The 25,353-nt window shown below is 46.0% G+C and overlaps 1 protein-coding gene across 2 annotated transcripts in view; it reads left to right on the top strand.

Annotated features, from left to right (window-relative positions):
* The window catches only part of tmem62 (transmembrane protein 62), a 100,523-nt gene that overhangs the window by 54,572 nt on the left and 20,598 nt on the right, over nucleotides 1–25,353 (top strand). For both annotated transcript variants that reach the window (XM_038782100.1, XM_038782107.1), the window contains 2 exons: nucleotides 20,794–20,878; nucleotides 22,218–22,322. In XM_038782100.1, the coding sequence (XP_038638028.1) occupies nucleotides 20,794–20,878; nucleotides 22,218–22,322 (190 nt within the window). The remainder of the gene's footprint in view (nucleotides 1–20,793; nucleotides 20,879–22,217; nucleotides 22,323–25,353) is intronic.

Consider the following 25,353-nt stretch of genomic DNA (forward strand, 5'->3'; position numbering starts at 1 on the left):
AACACTGCAATGGAGTTACTGTGGAAAAAACCCTAGTTGCCATACTCCGGTGCATGTTGAGGTACACTGATGGAGCATTCAGGATGTCCAATTTACCGAACAGCGCATCTTTCGGGACTTGTGGGAGGAAACCAGTGCACCTGAAGGAAACGCTTACAGACAGGGAGGGAGCGTGCAGACTCCGCACAGGCAGTCATCCAAGCCGGGAATTGAACCCGGTCCTTGGCGCTGTGAAGCAACAGTGCTACCATTGAAGAAGAAGGAGGGGGGGGGGGGGGTTGTTGGGTTACGGGTATAGGGTGGATACGTGGGTTTGAGTAGGGTGATCATTGTTCGGCACAACATTGAGGGCCGAAGGGCCTGTTCTGTGCTGTACTGTTCTATGTTCTAAGTCACAAATAACGTTCTGGAAATTGTGGGAACCAAATGTCTAGTGGAAATTAGGAACTTTAATTAAAACTAAAGAGCAAAGGCACTGAAGAAATTAATGGAACTGAAAGCCAACAAATGCCCTGGACCTGATGGCCTACATCCTAAAGTTCTCAAAGAGCTGACTGCAGAAGTGCTCGTTTTCATCTGGAATTTCCTATATTCATAGAATCTCTACAGTGCCATTCGGTCCATTGAATATGCATCGACCTTCCAAAAGCGCAACCTACCTGGAACCACTCCCCTGCACAGCTTTGGACTGAGAGAGGAAACCAGAGCACCCAGGCAGACACAGGGAGAACATGCAAACTCCATACAGTCACCCAAGATCGGAATCGAATCCAGATCCCTGGCGCTATGAAGCAGCAGTGCTAACCACTGTGCCACCATGCCGCCTGATGGTCCCTATGGATTTGAGGACAGAAAATGTAAATTGAAGAATGGAGTGACCGAGAAAGCAGGGACCAATTTGTCTGACAATAATAGTGGGGGTAAATGTTAGGATTTATTGTTGAGCATGTGGTACTAGGGAATTTAGCAAATTCTAATATGATTAGGCAGAGTCAACACAGAGACAAAATGGAAATCTACTCCATCAAATCTGTTAAAGTTTGAGGTTATAACTAGAAGAGACCACTGAATGTAGTTTATTTGGACTTTCAGAATATTTCAATAAGGTGCCACCGAAGAAGTCGTTGCACAAGATGAGGACTCATGGAGATGGGGGGATAATATATAAGCACAGATTGAGGAATGGTTAATGAAGAGAACAATGAGTAGGAATAAATATATCATTTTCAGGTTGGCAGAACTACAAGGATCAGTGCTGGGGCCTCAGCAATTTTCTTTTTTTAGAAATTTATAGTACTCCATTAATTTTCTTTTCAATTAAGGGGCAATGTAGCATGGCCAGTCCACCTAACCTGCACATCTTTTAGGTTGTGGGGGTGAGGCCCACGCAGACACAGGAGAATGTGCAAACTCCACATGTACAGTGACCCGGGGCCGGTATCGAACCTGGATCATCAGAGCCGTGAGGCAGCAGTGCTAACCACTGTGCCACCGTGCTGCCCTGATCTCAGCAATTTAGAAACTATTACTGGCTTGGAGGAGAGTTCATGAAGGTTGCAAAGAAGCTGCATAGGGATATGGATTTGTGAAATGAACAAAAAGGTGGCAGATGGAATTATATTGGCAAGTGTGAAATTATCCACTTTGGTGCTGTTGATCCTTTGAGGCAAGGATACCATGTTCACCATCTGGGGTGTTTGGTAGGCTCTGGTGGGTATACAGGTGACTGCAACGGCCAAGCTGTGCTCGGAAAGTTCTGCTGCAAATACGACAGGATAGCTCCGATGGCTACGTTTCAGTCAAGTTGCTGTACCCTCTCCTTGCGTTTTCTCACTGTCTCATATGAGCTTACTTTTGAAAGAGGCTGCATTGTTTTATTTGGTCGTGCCAGGTTCAGCAATCCTGGGCAAGCTTCTCTTCCAACCCTGGGTTGATACCAAAACTCTTAAGCGAAGCCTTCAGAATGTCCCTGTACTGCCTCCATTGACCATCTGGAGAGCGCACCCCAGACTCGAGCACTCTGGAGAAGATTCGCTTTGGTATGCGAGTTCGGCCAGTCTGGCCGAACTCTTTCCCCCCCCCCCTCCACGTTCCCAAGTGCAGTTTAAGATAAGACCACATTCTTCTTCTTTTTCCCTCACTGCTTCTTCTCAAGTCCGTTCTTTCATACAAACCTGTTCTCTTTCTCCGGTGTGCTGAAATAGTGTTCTTTATCGTTGAACATGACCAATGGTTTTGTTGGGTACAACATGGCGAATCGTACCTTGTTTTAAACCTCCCCGAGCTGATTTCAGAGTATCTTCGCAATAAATGACTAGAGTAAGATTAGGGCCAATCAAGGATCGTAGTGGAAAGTTGTGTGTGGAATCAGAGGAGATCGGGGAAGTGTTAAATGGATATTTTTCGTCAGTGTTTACACTGGAGAAAGACAATGTTGTCGAGGAGAATACTCCGGTTCAGTCGACCAGGCTAGATGGAATTGAGGTTCACAAGGAGGAGGTGTTAGCAATTTTGGAAAGTGTAAAAATAGATAAGTCCCCTGGGCCAGATGGGATTTATCCTAGGATTCTCTGGGAAGCCAGGGAGGAGATTGCAGAGCCTTTGTCCTTGATCTTTATGTCGTCTTTGTCGACAGGAATAGTGCCGGAAGACTGGAGGATAGCAAATGTTGTCCCCTTGTTCAAGAAGGGGAGTAGACACAACCCTGGTAATTATAGACATGTGAGCCTTACTTCGGTTGTGGGTAAAATGTTGGAAAAGGCTATAAGAGATAGGGTTTATAATCATCTTGAAAAGAACATGTTGATTAGCGATAGTCAACACGGTTTTGTGAAGGGTAGGTCATGCCTCACAAACCTTATTGCGTTTTTTGAGAAGGTGACCAAACAGGTGGATGAGGGTAAAGCGGTTGATGTGGTGTATATGGATTTCAGTAAGGCGTTTGATAAGGTTCCACACGGTAGGCTATTGCAGAAAATAAGGAAGTATGGGATTGAAGGTGATTTAGCGGTTTGGATCAGTAATTGGCTAGCTGAAAGAAGACAGAGGGTGGTGGTTGATGGCAAATGTTCATCCTGGAGTTCAGTTACTAGTGGTGTACCGCAAGGATCTGTTTTGGGGCCACTGCTGTTTGTCATTTTTATAAATGACCTGGAAGAGGGTGTAGAAGGATGGGTTAGTAAATTTGCAGATGACACGAAGGTCGGTGGAGTTGTGGATAGTGCTGAAGGATGTTATAGGATACAGAGGGACATAGATAAGCTGCAGAGCTGGGCTGAGAGGTGGCAGATGGAGTTTAATGCGTAAAAGTGTGAGGTGGTTCACTTTGGAAGGAGTAACAGGAATGCAGAGTACTGGGCTAATGGCAAGATTCTTGGTAGTGTAGATGAACAGAGAGATCTCGGCATCCAGGTACATAAATCCCTGAAAGTTGCCACCCAGGTTAATAGGGCTGTTAAGAAGGCATATGGTGTGCTAGCCTTTATCAGTAGGGGGATTGAGTTTCGGAGCCACAAGGTCATGCTGCAGCTGTACATAACTCTGGTGCGGCCGCTCCTGGAGTACTGCGTGCAGTTCTGGTCACCACATTATAGGAAGGATGTGGAAGCTTTGGAAAGGGTTCAAAGGAGATTTACTAGGATGTTGCCTGGTATGGAGGGAAGGTCTTACGAGGAAAGGCTCAGGGACTTGAGGTTGTTTTCGTTAGAGAGGAGAAGGCTGAGAGGTGACTTAATAAGAGACATATAAGATAGTCAGAGGGTTAGATCGGGTGGACAGTGAGAGTCTCTTTCCTCGGATGGTGATGACCAACACGAGGGGACATAGCTTTAAATTGAGGGGTGGTAGATATAGGACAGATGTCAGAGGCAGTTTCTTTACTCGGAGAGTAGTAGGGGTGTGGACTGCCTTGCCTGCAACAGTAGTAGACTCGCCAACTTTAAGGGCATTTAAGTGGTCACTGGATAGACATATGGATGAAAATGAAATAGTGTAGGTCAGATAGGCTTCAGATGGTTTCACAGGTCGGCGCAACATCGAGGGCCGAAGGGCCCGTACTGCGCTGTAATGTTCTATATTTTAAATTCCATCAGGTTTCTATACTCTGCGCCCTCCGGTAACCCAATGATCCAAAGGCCCTGCTGCCAGGACATGTTTTCTTGGTTGCTCACCTTTCCTTTTAGTGCCTTCTGGGTCACCACCAACCTTTGCTTTGAGCGTGGGTATCCGCTTGTCCAGATCCTGCACCGTCACTTCCTGGGCCTCCAGTCTCCACTTCATTCTGTCCACTGCTCCCTTTACGGAAGCCAGCTCGGTCTCTAATTCCGGCTTTATTGCCGACTTGAGATCCTCTTTCATCTTCTGTGCTCTTGGAGCTCAGCAGAGATAAACTCCATCAGCTTCTCTGTTGCGATTGGCCCAGCATTGGCAATCCTGCTGGGTCCGTCATGTTCAGGTCTGGATCGCTATGTGGGCATCCCTGTTCTGGGATTGGGGCCTTCCTCTCTTTGTTCTTGCTTACTTGCGGCCTGGCTGTTGGTTTCCTGGCATTCTGATCGGTTGGTTAGTGAGTGGGGGTTACGTTTGGGAGATTTTTCGTACTTTTGGTGCCTGTTTGATGGGTTGAAAAATTTTAATAAGAAGCTCCTAGAAGAGAACCACCTTTCATGCAGCCACTTAGCTCACGGCCGCCACCCGAGGTCCCATTCTGGCTACATGACCAGCCCAACTCAGTTGTGACTGTGTTTATCTCGTGGGGATGCTTGGCATGCCAGCTGGGGTGTTTCACATTGTCATGGGGAAGTGCCAAAGAAGCCCTTTTTAAGATCAGATTATGGGCTTCCCTTCCAATCAGTGAGTATCACAAGCAGACAACAGTTTTTGTGTGGTCGGGAGAGAAGCTGCTTGACTTTACGAGCTGCCACAGCCAGATGAGGGAGGGAGATGGGCTCTATCGAAGAGACACATGCCGCAGGCACTTAAGAAATGTAGGAACATAGGACTTGGGAGCAGGAGGAAGGTCTTTGGCCATTGCCTGCACCTCCATTCGATAAGATCATGATTGATCTTGTTATGATCTTAACTCCACTTTCTTGTCAGTCCTCCATAACCCATCTATCAGAAATCTGTCTATAATGGCGGCAAGGTGGCACAGTGGTTAGCACTGCTGCCTCATAGTGCCAAGGACCCAGGTTTGATCCCGGCCTCGGGTCACTGTCCGTATGGAGTTTATTGCGCTCACACAGTTCATGCTGAACTAATCAGAGTATGAGAACTCCATAATATGTCCCTGGAAGATTTCTGGCTAAATGTTGGTGACAAAATGCTGACATGGGGTTTGATGAAGTTCGAAGACGCCTGGAGTACAATATGCCACAGTGAAGGTGACAAAAAAGGGCAGTCAGAAGTGAAGTGACTGGGGTGGAGGCAACTCCCCGACATGGTGGCTTAGTGAGCAGACCACTCAAAGGCATTTCAACTGATGTCTGCTAACATTATTAAGGTAATGAACAAGAAACTCTGTTAGCACAAAATATCAGTGCTCATACTATAGAACTGCAGAATACTGGTAAAAGGTTTGACAAAGCAGAGGAGAGAATTAGTACTGTTGAAAATGCAACTTCCTTGATAAAGGCCCGCTTGCAATCCTTGGAAATGCATGCCACATCAGAATTTCTTGACAACCTCGAAAAGCAAGGCTGGAGGAAGAATGTCAGGGTTGTCAGAAGGAACTGAGTAAGTTTCCAGTTAAATTCTTTTGAGAGCTGGCTACTACATTGTCTTCATTTAGAAACAAAAAGTGGGCACATTAAATTAGAAAGGGCGTATCGCATCCTGGCTCTTGAGGCCTAGGGACAACCAATGACCCCGACCTGTAATTATCTGTATTCATTACTTCAAGGATTGCCAAAGAGTATTGGAGTAAGGTAGACATAGTGGGGCCTTGCCCTCTGAAGGAGCAAAGTTTTTTTTTCAAGATTTCCCGGCCGCGGTACATCAGAGATGGGTTTTGACGAAGTTCGAAGACGCCTGAAGGCCATTGGAGTATAATATGCCATACTATATCCTACTACACTGAGGGTAACATCCGACAACTCTATCAAGACTTTAGACAATCCGTCTAAAGCCTTGACTTTTGTGAACTCCATGAAAAGCAATAATTTGGAGTAACAAACTGCAGTTCACTGTATAATCTGGACTCTATCCCTTGTCATTGTAACTCCTTCCTGCTTCTGTGTTGGTATTTTTCATCCTGACAGGGATGATTTAGCAATAGAGCACTACCATGAATGTTTATCCTTAAGAATGACCGGGTCAGGATATCAATCTGTCTGAAATGAAATTTACTCCATGGCATGCTTCTTCTAATTAAGGAATATGCTGTGCTGGTTGTATGACACTCTGGCTGTCTGAAGAATATCCTTCTTCCTTTCTTTGTATCCGTACACTTACAATGGAAGGCTATGTTTTAGGTCTCCTTTGCTCTGATATTGATGAATATAAGTGTGGTGGTATGATTTGCATAGCTGTCTGCCATTGGTGCAGAACACCAGCTTACCATTGGCCCTGGTCGGTCATGTGCCTCTCGACTGATTGGTTGAGACCAGTCATGTGACGGCTCTCCGATTGGTCGAGTGGCTGAGTTAACCACGCCTCCATACCGAGGTATAAATAGTCAGAACGCCCGGCGGTCGTCCATTTATTTTTATTTTTTATAAATAATTTTTATTGAAATTTTTACAAAATACAAAATATAAACATCTTAACTTTGTTAACATACATCCGCGGTAACCCCCCATGAACAGTACCCCCCCCCCCCCCCCCCCCCCAGCTTCAAGAGCAACTTCAAACAAAAAGAAAGAACAAAAACAAAGAAAAAGAAAGAAGAGAAAAACAAAAGAGGAAAAAAAAAGAGAGAGAGATAGCACCCTCCACAAACCCATGTGCACAGTTCTCCCTCCCCCCAATCCTTACACCCCCCCCCCCCCCCCCCCCCCCCCGGGTTGCTGCTGCTGTCGGCCTAATTCCCTACCGTTCCGCCAAGCGGTCGTCCATTTATTGTAGTCGACCGCAGGGCTAAGTTCTAGCCTATTAAAGCCTAACTTTTCTACAGCAACTCGTCTCGCATGCAATTGATGGCTCATCAATAAGTAGTGCCACTGCTGGAAGGTGGGTGTGTGGATTAAGTCTCAATAGGACGGTTTGGAATGCAGAAAGGCTATTTTTGTGGCATATTTTGTCTCTCTTTTGAGGAGAAAAATTCCTTGGTGTAATGATGGAAAGTTTGTAGGTACAGCCCTAGGATCTTACAATTGTTGAGCTATTGGATTCGGGTTTTTTAATTTTTACTTTTTTGTTATTTTGGGGTTAAAGAATTGTTAATTGGTTCCTGAAAGGGTACAGATAAGTTTCATATGTCTTGGAAAATTACTTTATAAATGTTGTGATCACTGGCGCTTCCGGTAAGGCTGGAGACAGAAGTATCTTTTGATGCATGCCTGAACAGGGCACAAAAATCCTTGGCGGGTAAGCCGTTTTCTTTGTATCACTATCCTGTACTGAATAAGCAATGGCAGTAGCTAAATTAAATTATTTGTTCCAATTAAGGGGCAATTTAGTGTGGCCAATCCACCTAACCTGCACATCTTTGGCTTCTGGGGGTGAAACCCACGCAAACACTGGGAGAATGTGCAAACTCCACAATGACAGTGACCCGGGACTGGGATCGAACCCAGATCCTCAGTGAGGTTTGCAGCAATGCTGACCACTGGGCCACCGTGGCACCCTGTCAGTAGCTACTTTGAAACTCTGCTCCTGGAATGCACGGGGGATGCATCACCCTATTAAAAGGAAAAAGATTCTGTCTTTGCTTAAAAATGAGAAAGTATACATAGCTTTGTTACAGGAAACTCATTTGGATGACGAGGAGCACTAGATGTTGAAGTGGGATTGGGTGGGGCAGGTGATTTTTGCCTCATTCTCAGCTAGTAGCTGGGGGAGGTTGAGAATTTAGTTAATAAGAATATGCCCTTTAGACTGGAGAACTGTGTGAAGGCCAAAGGGGAAGATATGTAATCATTAAGAGAACGCTACATGGGGAAAGTGCTTTGATAATGAATGTCTATGGCCCTCCAAACTACTCTCTTGATTTTGTTACTAAAGTCTTTATGAATTTTGCCGAATTAGCTTCATGGGTAAGGACTTTAACTGCCATCGTAATCCTTTAATGGAAATACTTCCTATAACTAGGAATTCTCCCACTCAATAGACAAAGGCATTAGCATCATTATGTGAGGATATGGGGTACTTGGATGTTTGGAGATCATTGCATCCCAAAGATAAAGATTCTCTGCTCCCCACCAATGTAATACTGGAATTGATTATTTTTTTATGCCCAAAACAATATTACATTCAGTAGCCTCCTGCTCTATAGGTAGCATTGTAGTTTCTGATGTCCCAGTCTTATTGGAATTTTTATTTAGGGGGATGTATCCTCCGTCTAGATCTTGGAGATTTAATGCAACTCTGCTTAAGAATCATAACTTTATGTTGTACTTTAAGGTCAAATTTGATCTCTTCTATTTAGTCAATTCTCTCTGAAGGAAGCCCTCCAATCCTGGGGAAAACCTGTAAGGTGCTTCGTCTTTTCGTATATGGTCAGCAAAAAGAGTAATACGCTGGAGTGACAGCACCAGCTTGAGGTAAAATTGGCCGAAACAGTGAGGGAGTGTTGGAGCCATTCAATACTGAAAAGCATTAGCGCAGTCCAAACAGCCCCGGACTCCTTGCTGACTCAACATGTTAGGAGGAGTATAAAGTTTGCCAAACACAAGGTATATGAGTTTGGAAATAAAATGAGTAGGTATTTGGCTTTCCTTACTAAGAAGAAGGTGTACAGGAGGGCTATTTCCTCTGTGCTAGATTCCAAGGGTAATCGGATTATTAAGACAGAGGATATTAATAGGGCATTTAAAAGCTTCAATGCTGATTTTATATCAATCATGTCAGTTGAGGGATGTGCTAGTACATATGGAGCGTTTTTACCTCTTCCTTTAAATCCCAACAATATCTGTGGACCAACGGTCAACCCTAAATGCTCCCATTTCTGAGGGGGAAAATGGTATTTGCCTTGAGAGATCTGCAGTCCGTTAAGACTCCAGGACATAATTTGATGAAAATGTGAAAAAGGAGAATAAAAATATATATTTTTTAAAAGGTTCCAGGACCTGATGGCTTTGGGAGTGAATTTTATAAGGAATTTATAGACTTGCCAATAGACCCTCTGGTGTGTATAATCATTCATTCGAAGCAAGCCTGCTGCCTCAGTTGCTTCGAGAAGGGAATATCTCCTTAATTTTGAAGTCAAGCCAGAATCCTGAGGAATGTGCATCATCAAGGCCGATTTCACTCTTGAATGTAGACTTGAAATTGTTGTCTAGAAATGTAGACTTGAAAGTGTGGCGTCAGGAAGAAACCCTCCCCTTGATCAATGGGAGTGAACAGATTGCATTCTTAAAGGGGCAAAATTCATGCAACAATGTTAAGAGATCAGTAAATATTATTCGGGTCTTCCAAAAGCAGGCGATAGACAGTTTAGTCTCGCTAGATGCAGAGAAAACCTTTGACCCAGTGGAGTGGAATTATTTATTCTACATGCTGCAGAACTTTGGAGTGGGAGGGGAGTTCGTTAAGTGATTTATTAAAATTCTGTGGCGGCAGTTTATCATAGAATTTACAGTGCAGAAGGAGGTCATTCGGCCCATCGAGTCTGCACCGGCTCCTGGAAAGACCGCCCTACCTAAGGTCAACACCTCCACCCTATTCCCATAACCCAGTAACCCCACCCAACACCAAGGGCAATTTTGGACACTAAGGGCAATTTATCATGGCCATTCCACCTAACCTGCACATCTTTGGACTGTGGGAGGAAACAGGAGCACCCGGAGGAAACATACGCACACACTGGGAGGATGTGCAGACTCTACAGTGACCCAAGCCGGAATCGAACCTGGGACCCTGGAACTGTGAAGCAATTGTGCTATCCACGATGCTACCGTGCTGCCCGTAATTCTTACTTACTGTTATAGATCTGATCATTTTAATCTTCAGCGAGGGAATAGGCAGGACATTATCACCATTATTGTTTGCAATAGCTATTAGCCCCTAGCAGACGCATTTTGAATCTAGTGGTGGAAAGCAACGTAAGGTCATGTTATACGTGGACGGTGTGTTGCTATTTGTGTCTAAGCTGGAAGACTCTGTTCCTGCTATTATTGAGATTGTGAGTAGGTTTGGCTCCTTCTCGGCTATAAAATTAACTTTGTGAAATCCGAGGCTATGCCTCTGGGAAAGCTTTGAGGGAGGCCTACACCAAGCTGAAGACACAGGATCGACCCCACTATATCCTCAATGTGCCAAAACTGCAAACTAGTGAGAGGAGACTATACACATAGCCTGGTCCTGGCGCGACTGTGGGTTACGTATGAGAACCAGCACCACTATTTTGAGGAACCCGAGGAGGCGATGGACTTTGTTTAGAAGCAAGGGCTGGCTCTGAGCTGAGGACTCTTGGGCTCATGGTAGAACTTTTAAGTATATTTTGTTTCTCTCTCGCTTTGAGAGATGCCTGCATGCTTGGATCAGTTCTTTTCATTTTTTCGACCTTTTTAGGGTGATGTATTTTGGTTGCAAGTGTTTTTCTTGTTCTTTTTTGTGGTTTCCCCTAACTGTTTCCTTTTTGGGGTCTCTTGTTTGGCTGGAGGTTTGGTAGGGGGAAATTCAAAAAAAATAAAAATAAAATATAGCTAAAAAGGTGTGGTTATGATGGGGGTTTCGGGGGAATTCTTTGCAATCTTCTGTGTGTGGAGGGGAAGGGCTGAGAGTGCCTGGTACCTCTTATCTCTATCTGTTTTATCTAAATTGCACTATTGTAGGGGATGTCTTTGACTTGTATAGAGTGTGTGTTTAAGCAGGGCTGGTTTGGGGAAGTGGTATGGATGGGCCAGGGGGAGGGGAGCCAGGGAACAATGGGTGAGAGATGCGCTGGCGCCGAAGCGGGGAACCACCAGGCTAGCTGGATGGGCTAGTCAACGGAAGCCAGGTTGTGGGGGGGGGGGGGGGGGGGGGGGGATTCATACAGCTAGACCAGAGCAAGGGTTAGGTGGTAGGATGGTGTTACTGGGGGGGGGGAGTTGATCTGCTGACCAAAGATGGAAGCTGGACATATCAACAGTGAGGAGGTCATGGGTGGAGCCGGCTAGGAGGCGGGCCAGAGGAAGCGCGACACATGGCTGGGGGGCTGTCCAAAAAAAGGGGATGGCTGATCGGCCAAGGGGGGGGGGGGGGGCGGCGGCGAAGTGCCCCTCCAACCAGGCTGATCACCTGGAATGTTGGAGGGCTAAATGGGCCAGTGAAGAGGGCACGTGTGTTTGCGCATTTGTGGGTTCTGAAGGCGGGCGTAGTCATGCTGCAGGAGATGCACCTGAAAGTGGCAGACCAGGTTAGGTTGAGGAAGGGCTGGGTTAGTCAGGTCTTTCATTCGGGGCTTGGTTCTAAGACGAGGGTGATTGCGATCCTGCTTAATAAAAGGGTTCAATTTGTGGCGGAGGGCACAGTCGTCGATGGGGGTGGCAGGTTCGTTTTGGTGAGAGTAGTCCTGGTCAGTGTGTACGCCCCTAATTGGGACGATATGGATTTTATCAGGAGGTTGCTAGGGAATCTCTGACTTGGACTAACGCAAACTGATCCTGGGTGGGGACTTTAACACAGTCCTGGACCTGAGCCTGGATTGGTCGTCTTCAAAAATGGGCAGGTTGCCAGCGATGGCAAAGGAACTGAGAGGGTTCATGGAGCAAATGGGGGGAATTGATCTGTGGAGATTTAGCCGGCCGTCAACGAGGGAGTTTTCGTACTACTCCCACATCCATAAGGTGTATTCCCGAGTTGATTTCTTTGTCATGAGTAGGGACTTGCTGTCTGGGATGGTGGGGGCAGAATATTCGGCAATTACCATATCGGACCATGCTCCGCATTGGGTGAACCTACGGATTTGTAAGGACAGCTTTCAGCGTCCACAATGGAGGCTGGAAGTTGGATTGTTAGCCGACGAGGCGGTGTGTGAGAGACTCGTGAAATGCATGCAGAATCACCTGCAGATAACTGATACCAGAGAAGTCTCGGCAGCGGTGCTCTGGGAGGCACTGAAGGCAGTGGTGAGAGGGGAGCTGATCTCAGTCCGGGCCCATAGGGACAGGACAGACAGGGCAGAAACGGACCAACTGGTTACACGGACGGGCAGGAGCTACGTGGAATCCCTGAGGCCAGAGTTACTCGGGAAACGACAGAGGCTGCGGCCGAGTTCGGGGTGCTGACTGCAGGCAAGGCTGTAAAGCAGCTTAGAAAGGCAAAAGGCGCGATATATGAGCATGGAGAGAAGGCCAGCAGAATGCTCACGCAACAATTAAGGAAGAGAGAAGCGGCTAGGGAGATAGGAAGGATAGCGGATGGGGAGGGAAATCTGGTGGGGGCCCCGGCAGGGCTGAACAAGGTGTTTAGGGACCTTTATAGTAAGCTATACACTTGAAATGAAATGAATGAAAATCGCTTATTGTCACAAGTAGGCTTCAAATGAAGTTACTGTGAAAAGCCCCTAGTTGCCATATTCCAGTGCCTGTTCGGGAAGGCTGGTACGGGAATTGAACCGTGCTGCTGGCCTGCCGAAGTGATTTAGCCCTGTGCTAAACCAGCCCCAGAACTGCTTCGGAACCCCCCCCCCAGGGAACCGGAGGATATGAGATGATTCCTGGATGGACTGACCTTCCCAAGAGCGGGTAGGGGGTTGGTAGACTGAGTGGGGGCCCTGGTTGAGATCGAACAGGTATTGGGGGGGCCTGAAGGTCATGCAGTCGGGTAAAGCCCCGGGGCTAGATGGGTATCCGGTGGAGTTTTACAAAAAGCCGAGATAGTGGGGCCGGTGCTGGTCAAGGTTTTTTTTTAATAAACAATTTTATTGAGGTAGTTTTTGGCTTTATAAACAGTTACAGACATCAACAGAAAGAAAGCAAAAAAGGCAAAAATGTGCAAACATCCACGTACTTTCAATACTTCCATCGTAACATACTGCACAAGCCCGCTCCTCTCCCACCGGTACTACCCGCCATATTTTCCCTCCTACTCTACTCTACTCTACCCCCACCCCCTGCTGACGCTCACTCTCCCGCAAAGAAGTCAATAAATGGTTGCCACCTCCGGGCGAACCCCTGTACAGATCCCCTTAAGGCGAACTTAATTTTTTCCATACCCAGGAAACTTGACATGTCCGCAAGCCACAACTCAGTCTTCGGGGGCTTTGAGTCCCTCCACACCAATAGTATTCGTCGCCGGGCTATCAGGGAAGCAAAGGCCAAAACATCGGCCTCTTTCTCCCCCTGGACTCCTGGGTCTTCCAAAACCCCAAAAATTACCACCCCTGGACCCATCGCCACCCTTGTTTTTAGCACCCGGAACATGATGCCCGCAAATCCCTCCCAGTACCCCTAAGCTTAGGGCATGCCCAAAACATCTGGTCAGGGTTTTTAACGAGGCAAGAGACAGAGGGGTCCTACCCCAGACGATGTCGCAGGCCACTATTTCGGTTATTCTGAAACAGGATAAAGACCCAGAGGCCTGTGGGTCTTATAGGCCGATCTCTTTGATCAACGCAGATACTAAGTTACTGGCCAAGCAAGATCTTGGCGACTAGAATTGAGGACTGTGTACCGGACATAATTGCGGAGGACCAAACTGGGTTCGTAAAGGGTAGGCAACTGGCGGCCAATTTAATGTGATCATGATGCCCCCGGAGAGCAGGGAGGCAGAGATAGTGGTAGCTATGGATGCGGAAAAGGCTTTTGACCGGGTCGAGTGGGACTATCTGTGGGAGGTGCTGTGTAGGTTCGGGGAGGGGTTCATTGACTGGGTTAGGCTGTTATACCAGGTCCCAAAGGCTAGTGTAAGGACGAACAGGACAACATCAGATTACTTCAGACTACACCGCGGGACATGACGGCTGCCCTCTCTCCCCACTGCTGATCGCGCTGGCCATAGAGCCGCTGGCAATTGCTCTGAGAGCTTCAAAGGACTGGAAACGGCTGGTCGGGGGTGGGGGGGTGGGGTGGGGGGACATAAAGTCTCGTTATAGGCGGATGACCTGTTGTTATACGTAGCGGACCCAATGGCGGGGATGGACGGCATCATGAAAATCCTGAGGGAATTTGGCCGGTTTTCAGGATATAAATTGAACATGGCTAAGAGCGAGTTGTTCGTAATTCAGGCGAGGGGGCAGGAGAGGAGGCTGAAGGGGTTGCCGTTCAAACTGGTAGGAGAAAGCTTTTAGATACTTGGGGATACAGGTGGCACGGGACTCGGGCAGGTTGCATAAGCTCAACCTGTCCCGATTGGTGGAACGAGTGAGGGAGGAGGTTCGGAGTTGGGATGCGCTCCCGCTGTGCAGACTGTCAAGATGATGATTCTCGGACTTCCGATGACGGCGGGCGGGAGGCAGCCGCACAATGGAGAACACCCGTTCGGGAATGGCATTTTCGGGGCTTTAAGCCCGGTCCCAGGGTCCACGGAGGCGACAAAAGCAGGGAGAAGGCACAGTAAAGGAAAATGTCGAGGGCGAGCAAAAAAACGGCCGTAAAAAAAAACAGCTGAAGGTCCGTCGGGGAGTGGAAAGGTCACCGCGGGGTCACCAAGGAAAATGGAGGCTGGAGCACCGGGGAGGCCGCATTGCTTACGGCTGAAGAAATGACTAACGTGATTGCTGCAAAATTCGAAAGGCAGTTTACAAAATACATGGAGACAATGAGGAAGGAGATGAGGGAGGTTTTGAGTGTGCTAGTGGAGGAGGCGATTTCCCCGGTGATGACGGCGGTGGCGAGCGCAGTGGCGGAGGTGCGGGAGCAAGGGGAGGCGCTGAAGGAAGTGGAGGAGACATTATTGCAGCATGGTGATCAACTTAACTCGATGGGGAAGGAGATGCGGAAGGTGATGGAGATTATCTGCAAGGAAAAATGGAAGACCTGGAAAATCGATCCAGGCGACAGAATATGAGGATTGTGGGGCTACCCGAAGGAGTTGAAGGACCGAGGCCGTTGAGTATTTTGCCGCGATGCTGGCGAAACTATTGGGGGAGGGGGAGGATCCCTCCCGATATGAACTGGATCGGGCTCATCGGTCATGGAGGCCTGTACCAAAGACGAGTGATCCGCCAAGGGTAGTGTCTCTGTGCTTCCGTAGGTACTGTGTGAAGGAGAAGGTCCTGTGCTGGGCCAAGCAGAAGCGGGTGGTGCAGTGGGCTGGAGCTGGTATACGTGTATACCAAGACTTTATGGTGGAGCTGGTGAGGAGGTGGGCTGCCTTCAACCAGGTGAAGAGGGCACTGTACATTAGCAAGGTGCAGTGCGGCATTGTATATCCAGCGAAGCTGAGGGTGACTTACAAGCTCAAGGACTTTTATTTTGGAACGGCGGAAGCAGCGGAGGAGTTTGCGAAGGCAGAAGGACTGTGGCAGAACTGAGAAATGGCCATGTGCCGATGTGGTGCTATGTCTTTTCGTCCAACGTCATTTCGTCCAACGACACTTCGTCCACGTCTTTTGGTCCAACGTCTTTTTGTCCGCACGTCTTTTGGTCCTACGTCTTTTTGTCCGATGATTTTTTTCGTCAAAGACTTTTTGTGACTTGTTACGTTTTTTTCTCGGATGATTTTTTTTGTCAAAGACTTTTTGTAACTTGACTTATATTGCCAGAGTTGATCTCTGCGATTATTGAAATAGGGATTATATAAACAGAACATTTACTCAGTCTAAATTTGATCCGGCCCTGTAACTAGCAGTGGGGACATCACTGAAAACCGATGCTGCAATTTGTCATAATCACGCCATTCCTTGTGATACACCTTTCGTATGTGTTTCCTACAAGAGGGGTGTTTGCACTTTACCTAGCAGAGGGTTGAAATCTTATATTGAATAATGTATATTCCGATCATGTACGGATTGATTCAGATTTTGCTGTGTTAGTGTACTTACGGGAACCAAGTTCCTTCCGACAATCTGTTTAATATCTGCGAAACGCAAAGCTGTCATTTCACATTTTGCAAAGACCTTTGCATTAAAATATGCCAGGCGCCAGTGCCCCAAATGATGGATATATTTTAAAATGTCAATCACCGGAAAATCAAGTACACCCTGCATATGCCTCCCTTAATGAACTAACAGAAGTTCACAGGCGTGAGGTGACAACGCTCTGCATGTCCCTCGCAGATTTTTAAAAATAACTTAAATCGGCTACATTTTATGAAGTTTTGTGGGAAAGGGTTACTTTCTAGTTTCATGCACTTAACAGTCAAATAAGAGCATTCGAACTCTAAACAAGTATTGTCTGTGTTACTGCACTACATCGAAGATAATTTGCAGTTATTTCTAGTTAAGAAAAATCACCAGGTAAGTCCAGCTAAATTTGTAATTGGATAATTGGACAAAAAGACGTTGGACCAAAAGACGTGCGGACAAAAAGACGTTGGACCAAAAGACATGGACGAAGTGTCGTTGGACGAAGTGACGTCGGACAAAAAGACGCGACACGGCCGATGTAACCTCATGACTGTATTTTCTTCTTTTTTGTTTCATTGCGTGAGGGTGTATGGGCTAAAGCAGCCAATGTAGTATATATTTGGACAAGGGAAGTAATGGGACTTTCTCTCAAAGTGAGGGCTCTTTGGGGTGTAGGTGGATATGCAGGGTTTGTGTGCTAAAAGGGGATTTCTGGGCTTTCCGAGGACTGAAGGGGGAAAGGGACCCGGGTGGGGGCCTCCACGCTGGCCGGTTTAAGCCGGTCAGTGAACGGGGGTGAGGTGGGGGGAAGGAATGCGGCCATCGGAGCCTGGCAGAATAGGGCCCGAGTGATCTAGCCGGGGTGGAAAGTTAGGGGAAGGAACCGAGGTTGGGGAGAGGAGTTTTACAAGAGGCAGTGGACGGGAGGAGCTGGAGAGTGGGGGGGTGTTTACAACTCTTGGGTATCATGTACGGTACTCTTTCAGAGGTCGGATGGCATTGAGTGTGGGAGCGGGGGGGGGAGTGGACTCTATAGGTTAATGGTGACCATGGGCGGTCCCGGACTCCTTTGTTTTTTGTTTCCCCCGTGGGAGGGTTTGTTTTACTGGATGCATATATTGACAGGTGGGCCGTTGTTTGAGGTGGTGGGAGGATGGGATCGTTGTTATTGTTAAGGGGATTGATTTTGTATTTGTTACCGTTTACTGTGTGGGTGGGGTGTAAATTTTGAAGGAAAATGTGAAAATGGGGAATAAAAATATATTTTTTAAAAAGATGCGATTCTCCCGAGATTCTTGTTCATATTTCAGTGTCTCCCCATTTTCATCCCGAGATCCTTCTTGAAGAGGCTGAATAAAATTATCCTCGGATTTGTCTGGGCAGGGAAGTCCTGCGGGTAAGCAAGATGATGCTCAAAAGGAACGGGGGGGGGGCATTGCCGAACTTTAGCAATTACTATTGGGCTGCCAACATAGCGATGATAAGGAAATGGATGGTGGGTACGGGGTCGGTCTGGGAGCGGATGGAGGCTGCTTCGTGGGGGAGGGGGCACCAGTTTGGCAGCCCTGGTTACGGCACCTCTGCCGCTCCGGCTTGTGTGGTACTTCACCAATGGTGGTGGCTTTGCGGATCTGGGGCCAGTGGAGGAGGCATATAGGAGAAGTGAGAGCATCAGTGTGGACCCCAATCTGCGGCAATCACCGATTTGCCCTGGGGAACATGGACGGTGGGTATCGACTGTGGCGGAGGGTGGGGATTGTGAGGGTGATTGATCTGTTCCTGGAAGGGAGCTTTCCGAGTTGGAGGAGAAGTTCGGGCTGGCGGGAGGGAATGACTTTAGATACTTACAGGTGCGGGGTTTCGTGCGCAGACTGGGGCCGTTCTTCCCACACCTGCTAAAGGGGAGGCAGGACAGGGTAGTTTCTAGGGGAGAGGGAGGTGAGGGTAGAGTCTCAGATATTTACAAATTCATTTTTTCCAGTTAAGGGGAAATTTAGCGTGGCCAATCCACCTAGCTTGCACATCTTTGAGTTGTGGGGGCAAAATCCATGCAAACACGAGAAGAATGGGAAAACTCCACACAGGCAGTGACCCAGAGCCGGGATTCGAACCTGGGTCCTCAGCGCTGTGGGGCAACACCCTTTGTTCAGAACAAGCATAAAATTATTATGGAATGCATCACAATGGAGTTTCTAAGCTGTGCACTCCGATCCAAATTGGATGCATTCCAAAAAATATGGGGCCGCTATCTCAAATACTCAGGCGCCATAGCGTCTGACTTACTCCTACAAGGTTTTCTGTAGGTTATGTAGTTCCGCCTCTAATATACAAAAGGCGAGGGTCTGCACCACTTTGCCATGTTTTCTTCCCATTATCCTTAACACCCCCCCCCCCCCCCCACAGCTGCGTTGTTTTCCTTGTGACTGTCATGTACCAGTTTTGAGGGTGTGTCGTATTGTTTATAAAAATGGAAAATCCCTAATTAAAAGTTGTATTGTTTATAAAAATGGAAAACCCCTAATAAAAATGTATTTATTTTTTTTAAAAGCCAAATTTACTGAACGAACTAGATTGGTTTACTCATGACTGTCCTGTACCAGTTTTGAGGACATGTTGTATTGTGTATAAAAATGGAAAACCTCTAATAAAAATGTATTAAAAAAAAAACTACCAGGTTCACTGAACCAACTGCATGGATTTCCTCATGACTGTCCTGTACCAGCTTTTGAGGTCCTTAGTTCTGTTGCCCAAGTTCTTTCAAAGAGCATGGTTATGGGCCCCTCGTGTGCACTGGTTTATCTGCATGTATACTACAACATAACATTTTATCAGCATGTATAGGGTTTAAATTCTGTTGGCCCTCTTAACATTATAAACATGGTTTGATTACGGACAATTTGGCAGCATGTGCCCCTCACTTATAGCTGTTGCGAGGGGGCCAGGTTGTAAATTACCTATCACTGTTTGTTTGTAATGTAATGAGACCCATGGTTATGATGGTGAAACTTTCAGCCATATGGACATGGCAGATTTTAGAAGATTTGCCCTGGTTCAGACAGGTCAGGCTTTGTGCTGGTATTGGCTTTAGGAAACTCTTTGAAAACTAAGGAAAGGTGTCTGGAGGTGATCACTCAAAGTTATTACTTGATGAATGGGAAAATGTAAACCCATTGGAAGCGGGGAGCAACTATGGATTGTTTACAATAAGGACTGTAATTCGAGTGAGATTTTGATATGTGATTTGTTTGAAAAAAGAACATTCCTTTCTGTAGTTTAAAGTGATGTGGAGATGCTGGCGTTGGACTGGGGTAAGCACAGTAAGAAGTCTTTCTTACAACACCAGGTTAAAGTCCAACAGGTTTGTTTCAAACACGAGCTTTCGGAGCGCAGCTCCTTCCTCAGGTGAGGAAGGAGCTGCGCTCCGAAAGCTCGTGTTTGAAACAAACCTGTTGGACTTTAACCTGGTGTTGTAAGACTTCTTACTGTAGTTTAAAGTGTAAGTTGTCTACAAAAGGAAAATAGAGCCTAGTCAATATTTATTTTTAGCCATTTGTTAAAATGGAAGTTTTAAAATGAGAAATCATTTCACTTCCAGTTCAGCTATTAACTGGAAATTAATTTTTTTTAAAGTTATTGATCTGTATGGCGATTGTAAAAGCAGTAAGGCACGTGCATAGCCACCATCTTTATCGGACACAGTGTGCAGCAGAGAACATGTGCAGACACAATAAAAACAGAAAATACTGGAAATGCACGGCCGATCTGGCAGTATCTGTGGAGGGAGAAACAGAGTTAACGTTTCACGTTGAATATCACCATTCTTCTTTGGAAGAAGTCTTAATCGACTTGAAATATTAACTCTGTTTCTCTCTCCACAGAGAGACATTTTGTTTTTATTTTAGATTTCCAGCATCTGCAATATATATTTGATACAAGCATGTGCAGCCATCCTGAGCCAGGAATCTGGATGAGAGGGGTTTCACTGAGTCTTCTGTCATAGGGGGAGTATGGAAAGCTTGACTGAAATGATAAGTTTTACAAACTACTTCAAAGCATGGATTTGCATATTTAAATGATGTATTATATTATAGTTTGAGAAACACTGCTTTGGAAGGTTTAGCTCCAACCTCTGCTATCAATCCCACCCACTGCTGCTTTTACAGTAAATTTCCCCCCACCCCCACTGTCACCAGCACCTCCAACCCAACCCCTGCCAAATCAAAGAGTACCTTATTTTTTTTATTGAAAATTTAAAGCACCCCATTTTTTTTTCCAAATAAGGGGCAATTTAGCGTGGCCAATTCACCTACTGTACACATCTTTGGGTTGTGAGGTTGAGATCCACACAAACATGGAGAGAATGTACAAACTCCACACGGGCAGTGACCCGGGGCTGGGATTGAACACAGGTCCTCAGCGTGCCACCGTGACACCCTCAAAGAGTATCTTATTTTATCTAATAAGAATTGGTCATTCTACTCTTGTTGTACATTACTGAGTCAGTGCCAATCTCTCATTCAACATTGTTCTCCTTCAAGAGGGGTAGTGCATCAAGGCTCCTGGAGAAAAATGGCAGCTTTCAAAATTAATTCTCTGAGAAGCTACCTGGTGGAAGATAGGAACCCTGCATAGATTAGAGAGCAGGTGAGTTTTGTGATGTGCAGATGTTGACTTGATGATCGTTGTGACTTTATATTTTCCAGGCCAAGGTCCTCTTTGTTTTGGTTTTTCTGGCTAATATCATCGTTATTGTCGCCTTTCGGTACCAAAGGAAACCACAGCTTAAAGGCAAGTTCAGCTCTTTGGGTTTGATACTAAATGCTGCTGAAAATATTATCTCATGTCCAGTTGCTCTCAACTGAACCATACACTGGAGAAATACTCTACTTTTAACCAGGATAAATGTTCAAGAAAATATCCAGCCCTGTTGAAGATGTGTCTCTGCAGCTCCCTCGGGTTTACTGAGTGTGTCCAGTGAGATTTATACATTGGGGGAGGGAAGGGTGGCCATTATAATTATGGTGGAAGAGTGGCAATTTGTAGGGTTGCAAACCCAAAGTTCACCGTGCCTAATTCGGTCCCTTTAAGCTGCACTCCCATATGCAGCTGCACAGAACTTGAAAGAGGGCACACAGTCCAAAGATGCGCAGGTTAGATGAGTTAAGGAGAAAGGGCAGAGAGTAGGCCTAGGTAGGGTGCTCTTTCAGAGGGGAAGGGTGGTATATAAAACACTGCTACAACCAGTGGCATCTCAAACGAGGGTGGAAAATTAGGGGGGAACACAGAAGAGTACGAAACAAAAGAACCAGAAGAGAGATTGGGAGTATTTTATTTTTACACAGTTAGGTTTTCTGATTTGGAATGCAGTGCTTGAAATGGTGGTTGGAAAAGATTCAATAGTAACTTTTAAAAGAGAACTACCCAAGTACCTGTAAAGTTGAAGTTTGCAGAATTATTGGGAATGAGCTGAGGAGTTTAGAATAGAATTTACAGTGCAGAAGGAGGCCATTCGACACATCGAGTCTGCACCTTGGAAAGAGCACCCTACCTAAGTCCACTCCTCCACTGCATCCCAGTAACCCCACCCAATCTTTTTGGACACTAGGGGCAATTTAGGAGGGCTAATCCTCTTTCAAAGAGCCCGACTAGTATAATGATCTAAATGGCTGCTTTCTGTGCTGGATGATTCTTTGATCATAGTATCATAGAATTTACAATGCAGAAGGAGGCCATTCGGCCCATCGAGTCTGCACCGGCTCTTGGAAAGAGCACCCTACCCAAGGTCAGCACCTCCACCCCTTCCCCAGTAACCCCACCCAACACTAAGGGCAATTTTGGACACTTAAGAGCAATTTTAGCATGGCCAATCCACCTAATCTGCACATCTTTGGACTGTGGGAGGAAACCGGAGCACCCGGAGGAAACCCACGCACACACGGGGAGGACATGCAGACTCCGCACAGACAGTGACCCAAGCCGGAATCGAACCTGGGACCCTGGAGCTGTGAAGCAATTGCGCTATCCACAATGCTACCGTGCTGCCCACTGTTGATGTTCACTTATTTTTAAAACCTTGAGAATGAAACCATTTTATAAGAAATTAATGCAATTTTCTTTTCCACACTAGAGAGCTCTGGTGTCTTCACTCTGACAATATTTTCATTTCATGTGTTATGCAAGACAAACATATTCTACTATCCTGTATTGCTGTTCACTTGCTACGTGGCTGTGGGTGAGTATTTAACACTTGGTGTCCATGCATTATTCCCAATAACTGATCTGTCGGCTGGATTATTGCACATTGTAACCAGTCTCGTTGGACTTCTTTTCAAATGTGGTGCAGTGTTATATAGCAACATTGCCTCCAATACCTTTCATTTAAGGAGGAACATGGGTTATTTTTTCTTCTTGTCTTGCCCCACATTCTGTTTGATGACTAATTTTATTTTCCCCTCCTTTCTTCCACATGTTACAGACAGAGTTGCTCGCTATAGCTGGATATGTTCCTGGAGTTTTCATCACATAATTGCTCTCCTCCAGCAGTCAAACCCACAGGCTATTGGTCACTTGAAATGTCCATCTTTCCAGAGCCTTGCCTCCTTCTGCACTGTAAATTCTATGATCTATGATTCCCACACCGATTGGATGATATTTATCTGTCGGTTACACAGTCTCCTTGCCCCATTGCCCAAGTTTTTATTACTAATACTCAATGTTCCCTCTCTATTTTCTTTTAAGTGCACTGTTGATTTAAGTCCCTTTAAACTTCAATATCCAACTTGTCTGCATGGGGACGTCCATGGAATTATCAATCTCAATTTTTGTTCAGGCCCTGATGATTTTTTCCCAGTTTCTTTGAAGCACAGAATAATCTTCAATTCTTGGAGACTCCAGGGCAATCTTAGAGGGCAACCCAAAACCGCGAAATATGTTGGAATGCCATTCTATGAGGGAGTTGGACAAAGTAACCTGGAATGACCTACCCTCTATTGGTTTCCACTTCATGCCCACCTATCTTTCAGATTGGAAGATTGGATTAGCTCCGCTAATTGAGAAAAATGAAAGCAGCAACCAGGGAATTATTGGTCCGTTAACCTAACATCTGCTGTAAGGAAATTACTAGAGTTCATCATAAAGGATAGGGTGACTGAGCACCATAAAAATCGTACTAGAAATTAGGAGCAGGAGTAGGCCACTCGGCCCTTCGAGTCTGCTCCACCATTCAATATGATCATGGCTGATTCTCTATCTCAACACTATACCCCTGTGCTCTCCCCATAATCCTTGACACCTTCAGATCTAGATATCCATTTCCTTCTTAAATATATTCAGTGACTTGGGGCAGAATTTTAAAAAATATTTCTGTGTTGGCTCTGGCGGCAAAAGTGGAGGAAATCCTACCAGCTGCCTTGCTAGATTTTCCTGCTGGATTTTTAAACTCTTTCAAAAAGAAGATCCTGGTGGCGGATCCCACGACATGATGCTGGCCGGGTGGGCTTATTCATGATCCAGGTCTGTATTTATCAGTGTGCCCCTGCTGCATTCTGTTCACCAGTTCCCAGTTTGTCAAAACCTGCTGTAAACTCCGTTGACATGAGGTCGAGCCAGTGGCTGGGGGGAATTCCCTGCTTGGGTGGAATGATACAGTAGGGAGGCCTGTTAAGTGTATTTAAAAGTCATAATCGAGCAGGGAAATCCTGCCAGTGTGAATATCGTTTTAGGACTCCCTCTCAATTCTCTGCCGCCACCACCATTCTTGCATGCTGAAAATGGGGCTTTATAGCCATCTATTGAAGAGAATTCCAATGGTTCTGAGTGAAGAGGTGCCGCTTCATCTTAGTCCTAAATGGCCTACCCTGTATCCTGAGTGTGTGACCCCATGTTCTTGTGCCCCCCCCCCCCCCCCCCCGCATCCAATCTGTCCTGCCCTGTCAGAATTTTATATGTTTCAATGAGATATCTTCTCGTTCTTCTAAATTCCAGTGAATACAGGCCCAGTCAACCCAATCTCTCCTGAGAGAGCCTGACATTGATTTGTCAATGCTAGGTTATGCCTGATGAACCTGACTGAATATTGTTAAGAGGTCATTAAAGTAATGGACTGGAGAATGTCCACGGATGTTATTTATATGGACTTCCAGAAGGCATCTGATACAAGTCCCTCTTCAGCGATTGTTAGCTAAAGTTAAATATCTTGAAATTGAAGGAAACTTTTTGATCTGATTTAGAAATTTGCTGAATGGCAGGAGACAGAGAGGAGGTATAATGAGTCGGTACTCTAATTAACAGGGTGTAATCAGTAAGGATGTGTTGTGGGGCTTCACTTATTTACCATATTCTATTAATTTAGATTATGGGATAGAAATCCTTGACACCAAGATAGGGCGAGTTGTAAGCAGTTACGATGAAAGTGTTCAAATTACGTAATTGTTATTAATAGATTAAGTGAATTAGCAAAACTATGCAAAATGGATTTCCATATTGAGAAATGAGGTCATCCACTTTGGATCTAAAAAAGATTGAATAGAGCACTTTTTCTCAATAGTGAAAAGCTAGGAACAGTGGAAATCTGAAGCATTGCAGCTACACACATTGTAATGTTGTGACCCGGTGAAGAATACTATCAAAAAGACTAAAGGATGTTGGTCTTTATCTAGAGGTTTAGAATATTGGGTAGAATGGTCTCTTCCTCCCTGGTGCTGGGGTCAAGGATGTCCCGGGCAGCACGGTAGCACAAGTGGCTAGCACTGTGGCTTCACAGCGCTAGGGTCCCAGGTTTGATTCCCTGTTGGGTCACTGTCTGTGTGGAGTCTGCACGTTCTCCCAGAGTCTGCGTGGGTTTCATCCGGGTGCTCCGGTTTCCTCCCACAGTCCAAAGAAATGCAGTTTAGGTTGATTGGCCATTCTAAATTGCCCTTAGTGACCAAAAAGGTTCGGAGGGGTAATTGGTTTACGGCAATAGGGTGGAAGTGATAGTTTAAGTGAGTTGGTGCAGGCTCGATGGGCTGAATGGCCTCCTTCTGCACTGTATGTTCTATGACTATGTCTATGTCTCGGAGCGGGTACAGGACATTCTGGAGGGGGAGGATGAACAGCCAGTGGTCATGGTACACATCAGTACCAACGACAGGTTTAAAAAAATTCACCTGAGGAAGGAGCAGTGCTCCGAAAGCTCGTGTTTGAAACAAACATGTTGGACGTTAACCTGGTGTTGTAAGACTTCTTACTGAGGTTAAAAAAAGGGATGAAAAAAAGCAGACTAT

The sequence above is a fragment of the Scyliorhinus canicula genome, chromosome 2 (assembly GCF_902713615.1).
Source record: "Scyliorhinus canicula chromosome 2, sScyCan1.1, whole genome shotgun sequence".
Taxonomy (NCBI): domain Eukaryota; kingdom Metazoa; phylum Chordata; class Chondrichthyes; order Carcharhiniformes; family Scyliorhinidae; genus Scyliorhinus; species Scyliorhinus canicula.